General features: G+C 64.4%; 1 protein-coding gene across 1 annotated transcript in view; it reads right to left on the bottom strand.

Moving 5' to 3' along the window:
• The window catches only part of FCHO1 (FCH and mu domain containing endocytic adaptor 1), an 18968-nt gene continuing 12048 nt past the window's right edge, over window positions 1-6920 (bottom strand). The window contains 8 exon segments of the mRNA XM_048288086.1: window positions 1-274; window positions 1390-1554; window positions 1649-1713; window positions 3973-4172; window positions 4257-4389; window positions 5446-5601; window positions 5711-5822; window positions 5901-6006. Coding sequence (XP_048144043.1) covers window positions 252-274; window positions 1390-1554; window positions 1649-1713; window positions 3973-4172; window positions 4257-4389; window positions 5446-5601; window positions 5711-5822; window positions 5901-6006 — 960 coding nt within the window. The 3' untranslated portion in view covers window positions 1-251.

The raw sequence follows: 6920 nt of genomic DNA, 5'->3' as shown, positions 1-6920 counted from the left end.
TTTATTAGAAAATAAAATGTTTAATAAAGAGCAGCTCCTGCTCCCTTCACAGCACAGGGAGGGCGGCGGGGGGGGAGCAGGAGACAACGTGGGGACAGCGACAGAGCGGGGACGGGGACAGGAGGAGGAGGAGGAGGAGGAGGAAAAGGAGGAAGAGCCCCCTCCCCAGCCTCCCTCCATCCAGTGTTTTCCAGTTCACACAACCACAGGAGAAGCCCGGGGGGGCTCGGGGGGGGGGGCTGGGAGGCGGCTCAGGACCCCGCCAGGTAAATCCCTGCGGAGGAAAGGTGGGCAGGGAGGAGGGAACGGCCCACCAAAGGACGGGCACTGCCCAGCGGCCGGAGCACGGTGCCAGCACCGAACTGGGTGACCTCAGGCGTTGCCCGGTGAGGGGGGGAAAGGAGTTTGGAGGGGGTGGGGAGGGGACCCACACCCCCTCAGGATCGTGAAGAGCATGGAAGGGACCCTCTGGAAAGGGATCTCAGCACCCCGGGGTCATGGGGAGCAGGGAGAGACCCCTGGGGATGGGACCCCCGAGCACCCCAAGGGGAAGGAAAGGGACCCCTGTGTGCTCCTGGAAGGGACCCCGAGCAGGAAAGCGACCCCCGAGCACCCCAAAGAGCAGGGAAAGGACCTTCAGTACCCCAGGGAAGGGACTCCGAGCACCCCAAGGGACAGGGAAGGGACTCCCGAGCAGGAAAGGGACCCCCGAGCACCCCAAGGGGCAGAAAAGGGACCCCCAAGCACCCCAAGGGGCAGGGAAAGGACCCTCAGTACCCCAGAGAAGGGAATCTGAGCACCCCAGGGGGCAGAAAAGGGACCCCAGAGCACCCCAAAGAGCACCCCAAAGAGCAGGGAAAGGACCCTCAGTACCCAGAGAAGGGAATCTAAGCACCCCAAGGAGCAGGGAAGGGACTCCCGAGCAGAAAAGGGACCCCAGAGCACCCCAAAGAACAGGGAAAGGACCCTCAGTACCGCAGAGAAGGGACCCCAAGCACCCCAAAGGGCAGAAAAGGGACCCCCGAGCACCCCAAAGAGCAGGGAAAGGACCCTCAGTACCCCAGGGAAGGGACTCCGAGCACCCCAAGGGACAGGGAAGGGACCCCGAGCAGGAAAGGGACCCCCGAGCACCCCAAGGGGCAGAAAAGGGACCCCGAGCACCCCAAAGAGCACCCCAAAGAGCAGGAAAGGACCCTCAGTACCCCAGAGAAGGGACCCCGAGCACCCCAAGGGGCAGAAAAGGGACCCCCGAGCACCCCAAAGAGCACGGAAAGGACCCTCAGAACCCCAGAGAAGGGACCCTCTGTTCCCCCAGGACCCAGGCGATGGGGAGAGGACCCCGCACCCCCCAAGGCCGTGGGGACGGGACCCCCCCTTCCCGGGCCGTACCTGTCGCAAACCTCTTCTTGACCAGCGACATGCGGTACCCGGCGCCCGCCAGCTCCACCTCCACCCCCGACAAGGTGCTGCCCTCGCTGCTGAACTGGGCGGCCACGGGACTGGGCTTACTGGGCCCCCCCAGGGGCTCCCAGCTGGCCGACAGCCGGCCACAGCCTGGGGGGACAGCGCAGGGGTCGGGGGGGGGGGGTCGGTCGGACTCGGAGCCCCCCGACCCCGTGTCCGCCGAGCAGGGCGGGCCCGGCCTCACCTCCCTGCCCCGGGGCACCGGGCACGTCCAGCAGCTTCCAGAGGAGCCGCTTCTCCTCCAGGTTCCTGCCGGGATAAGGGGGTGTCCTCAAGCCCCCCACGCCCCCAAAATCCACCCCTTTCCAGCCAGCCGCACCTCTCTGCCTTCCTTACCCCAGCAGCGTCCCCGGTTCCCGCTCAAGGTTCCCTTTTCCAAGCTCAGCATTCCCATTTCCCACCCCAGGGTCCCCTTCTCCCACCCTGGGGGGATTTAGGACCCTCCTCCTGTGTTTCCCATGCTGGGGAAAGTTTGGGATCCCCCTGGGGTGTCCAGGATCCCAGATCCTGCGTTTCCCACCCTGGGCAGGTTTGGGATGCGTTTCCCATCCTGGGAGGGCTCAGGACCCCCAGCCCTGTGTCCCCTCCCACCTTAGGGGATTTTGGGACCCCAGATCCTGTGGCCCCCCCACCCTGCGAAGGTTCAGGACCCCAGACGCTCCATCTCCCACCCTGTCCAGGTTCAGGATCCCAGATCCTGCATCTCCCACCCTGGAAGTGCTTGGGACCCCCAGCCCCATGGCACGCACCCTGCGAAGGTTCAGGACCCCAGACTCTCCATCTCCCACCCTTGGGGGTTTTCAGGACCCCAGACTCTCCATCTCCCACCCTTGGGGGGTTTTTGGGACCCAGACCCTCCATCTCCCACCCTTGGGGGTTTTTGGGACCCCAGACCCTCCATCTCCCACCTTGGGGGGTTTTTGGGACCCCAGACTCTCCATCTCCCACCTTGGGGGGTGTTTAGGACCCCAGACCCTGCATCTCCCACCTTGTGGGGTGTTCAGGACCCCAGACCCTCCATCTCCCACCTTGGGGGGTTTTTGGGACCCCAGACCCTGCATCTCCCACCTTGTGGGGTGTTCAGGACCCAGACTCTCCATCTCCCACCTTGGGGGGTTTTCAGGACCCCAGACCCTGCATCTCCCACCCTTGGGGGGTTTTGGGACCCCAGACTCTCCATCTCCCACCCTTGGGGGTTTTCGGGACCCCAGACTCTCCATCTCCCACCCTTGGGGGTTTTTGGGACCCCAGACCCTCCATCTCCCACCCTTGGGGGGTTTTTGGGACCCCAGACCCTCCATCTCCCACCCTTGGGGGGTTTTTGGGACCCCAGACCCTCCATCTCCCACCTTGGGGGGTTTTTGGGACCCCAGACTCTCCATCTCCCACCTTGGGGGTGTTTAGGACCCCAGACCCTGCATCTCCCACCTTGTGGGGTGTTCAGGACCCCAGACCCTGCATCTCCCACCCTTGGGGGCTGTTCAGGACCCCAGACTCTCCATCTCCCACCTTGGGGGGTGTTTAGGACCCCAGACTCTCCATCTCCCACCTTGGGGGGTGTTTAGGACCCCAGACCCTCCATCTCCCACCCTTGGGGGGTTTTTGGGACCCCAGACCCTGCATCTCCCACCTTGTGGGGTGTTCAGGACCCCAGACTCTCCATCTCCCACCTTGGGGGGTGTTTAGGACCCCAGACCCTGCATCTCCCACCTTGTGGGGTGTTCAGGACCCCAGACCCTGCATCTCCCACCTTGGGGGTTTTCAGGACCCAGACTCTCCATCTCCCACCCTTGGGGGTTTTCAGGACCCCAGACCCTGCATCTCCCACCCTTGGGGGGTTTTTGGGACCCCAGACTCTCCATCTCCCACCCTTGGGGGGTTTTCGGGACCCCAGACTCTCCATCTCCCACCCTTGGGAGGGTTTTCAGGACCCCAGACCCTCCATCTCCCACCCTTGGGGGGTGTTCAGGACCCCAGACTCTCCATCTCCCACCTTGGGGGGTTTTCAGGACCCCAGACCCTGCATCTCCCACCTTGTGGGGTGTTCAGGACCCCAGACTCTCCATCTCCCACCCTTGGGGGTGTTCAGGACCCCAGACCCTGCATCTCCCACCTTGGGGGGTTTTTGGGACCCCAGACCCTCCATCTCCCACCCTTGGGGGGTTTTTGGGACCCCAGACCCTCCATCTCCCACCTTGGGGGGTTTTTGGGACCCCAGACTCTCCATCTCCCACCTTGGAGGGTGTTTAGGACCCCAGACCCTGCATCTCCCACCTTAGGGGATTTTTGGGACCCCAGACTCTCTATCTCCCACCCTTGGGGGTGTTCAGGACCCCAGACTCTCCATCTCCCACCCTTGGGGGGGTTTTCAGGACCCCAGACCCTGCATCTCCCACCCTTGGGGGCGTGTTCAGGACCCCAGACCCTGCATCTCCCACCCCATTCAGGCTCAGACCCTCCCACCCCGATGCGGTTCAAGCCCCCCACTCTTCCTCCCTTCCCCGTTACCAGCTGGCCGCGGGCTGCAGCCGCAGGTTGGTCAGGGGCTCCTCCACGGGCAGCAGCACGTGGACGTTGGCGAGGGGCACGGGCAGTGCCAGGGCGGCCGCGTTGTAGCCGTACTCCACGCTGACCCGCGTGGCACCGGGCGCGCAGTCCCAGCGCACGCAGAGCCGCAGCGGCGCCGAGCCGGGGCCCAGCCGCGAGAACTGGGGCACATCGGGGGCCAAGAGGGGGTTTAGGGGGGCACTGAGACCCTCCCGTGCCCAGGAGGGGTCCCCTGAAGGGCTCACCTGGTACTTGAGCAGAGCCACGTTGTAGTAGGAGGCGGCCGGGCTCTGCTCCGCCTGTTTCTGCAGGTGCCCGGTCAGCGCTGCCATGTTCAGCCAGAAGTCCTTGGTGCTGGGGTCACTCTGGGAGGGGTCGCTGGGGGCACGGGGGAAGAGGGGCAGCAGGGTCTGGGTACCCCCAAAACTCAGCAGCCCGGTACCCAGCTCCAAAGCAGCTCCACAGGATGCCCAGACCGCTGGGATCCCAAAAACTCAGCTCCCCATCTCTGCACCCCCCCGGCTCCCAGGATGCTCAAAAAACCCCAAGAACCCCAAAACTCAGCTCCCCATCGCTGCACCCCCCCGGCTCCCAGGATGCCCAAAAACCCCAAGAACCCCAAAACTCAGCTCCCCATCTCTGCACCCCCTGGCTCCCAGGATGCCCAAAAACCCAAGAACCCCCAAAAACTCAGCTCCCCATTGCTGCACCCCCCGGCTCCCAGGATGCCCAAAAAAACCCAAGAACCCCAAAAACTCAGCTCCCCATCTCTGCACCCACCGGCTCCACAGGACACCCAGACCCCTGGGAACCCCCGAACCCCAAAACTCAGCTCCCCATCTCTGCACCCACCGGCTCCACAGGACACCCAGACCCCTGGGAACCCCCGAACCCCAAAACTCAGCTCCCCATCTCTGCATCCCTCAGCTCCTGGGGGCATCCCCAGGAAAACAGGGACACTCTGGACCCCAAAACCCACCCCCATCACTGCACCCACCACTTCCCAAGGTCCCTGCATCCCCCAGACACCCCAAAACCCACCCTGTGTCCCTCCTGTACCCCAAAACCCACCCCCATCACTTCACCCACCCCTTCCCAAGGTCCCTGCATCCCCAGACACCCCAAAACCCAAAACCCATCACTGCACCCACCACTTCCCTGCATCCCCCAGACACCCCAAAACCCACCCTGTGTCTCTCCTGTACCCCAAAACCCACCCCCATCACTTCACCCACCCCTTCCCAAAGTCCCTGCATCCCCCAGCCACCCCCAAAACCCACCCTGTGTCCCTCCTGTACCCCAAAACCCACCCCCATCACTTCACCCACCCCTTCCCAAAGTCCCTGCATCCCCCAGACACCCCAACACGCGCCCCCCCCAGGTTCCCCACCCTCTCCCGGGCTGTCCCCGCGGGCTGTGGCCGTGTCCCCGCACCTGTAGAGCAGCTCGGCGTTGGGCAGGAACTGCTCGATGGCGCCGGCGTTGAGGAGGCGGAAGCTGAGCACGGGAGGGGCCGCGGTGCCGCTGAAGACGCGCACGATGCCGGCGGGGAAGGACATGGTCAGCTCCCCCGTCACCTTCACCAGGCAGCTGCCGGGGACACGCCGGCGGTCAGGGGATGACCCAGGCAGGACACGGCAGCCGGGGGGACCCCCGGGAATCCCTCCTCGCCCCTCCCGGTCCCCCCCCCGCCCCGTACCTGTCGGCGTCGCGCCCCTTGAAATAGGCGTGCACGTACTCGGTGAAGGCGGTGGCCACGGGCAGCGCGTCCTGCGAGCCCAGCACCACGGGGCTGGGACCGCGCGATAGCCCTGGGGAGGGGGCAGGGGGGTCAAAGAGCGGCTGGGGCTCCCCCATCCCAACTCCTCCAACATCCCCCCGGCACCCACCGAGCGCCGGCGGGGCCACGGCGAAGAAGCCGCGCTCGCCCAGGCTGGCGGGCGCCGAGTGCGAGGGGCCGCAGCTCCAGGAGGGCGAGGGGCTCAGCGAGCGCGACTGCGGAGGGAAGGCGGGGGGCGCGTGGGTGCGTGTGCACCCCCGGATTCCCAAATCCCGCATCCCTGAATTCCCAAATCCTGCATCCCCTGCACCCCCGGATTCCCAAATCCCGCACCCCCCGAATTCCCAAATCCTGCATCCCCTGCACCCCCGGATTCCCAAATTCTGCACCCCCAGATTCCCAAATCCTGCACCCCCGAATTCCCAAATCCTGCATCCCCTGCACCCCCGGATTCCCAAATCCTGCACCCCCAGATTCCCAAATCCTGCATCCCTGAATTCCCAAATCCTGCATCCCCTGCACCCCCGGATTCCCAAATCCTGCACCCCCAGATTCCCAAATCCTGCACCCCCGAACTCCCAAATCCTGCATCCCCTGCATTCCCGGATTCCCAAATCCTGCACCCCCAGATTCCCAAATCCTGCATCCCTGAATTCCCAAATCCTGCATCCCCTGCACCCCCGGATTCCCAAATTCTGCACCCCCAGATTCCCAAATCCTGCACCCCCGAATTCCCAAATCCTGCATCCCCTGCACCCCCGGATTCCCAAATCCTGCACCCCCAGATTCCCAAATCCTGCACCCCCGAATTCCCAAATCCTGCATCCCCTGCACCCCCGGATTCCCAAATTCTGCACCCCCAGATTCCCAAATCCTGCACCCCCGAATTCCCAAATCCTGCATCCCCTGCACCCCCGGATTCCCAAATCCTGCACCCCCAGATTCCCAAATCCTGCATCTCTGAATTCCCAAATCCTGCATCCCCTGCACCCCCGGATTCCCAAATCCTGCACCCCCAGATTCCCAAATCCTGCACCCCCGAATTCCCAAATCCTGCATCCCCTGCACCCCCGGATTCCCAAATCCTGCACCCCCAGATTCCCAAATCCTGCATCCCTGAATTCCCAAA

Source organism: Corvus hawaiiensis, chromosome 28, assembly GCF_020740725.1.
Source record: "Corvus hawaiiensis isolate bCorHaw1 chromosome 28, bCorHaw1.pri.cur, whole genome shotgun sequence".
Taxonomy (NCBI): Eukaryota; Metazoa; Chordata; class Aves; order Passeriformes; family Corvidae; genus Corvus; species Corvus hawaiiensis.
This window is presented reverse-complemented; position numbering and strand designations above follow the sequence as displayed.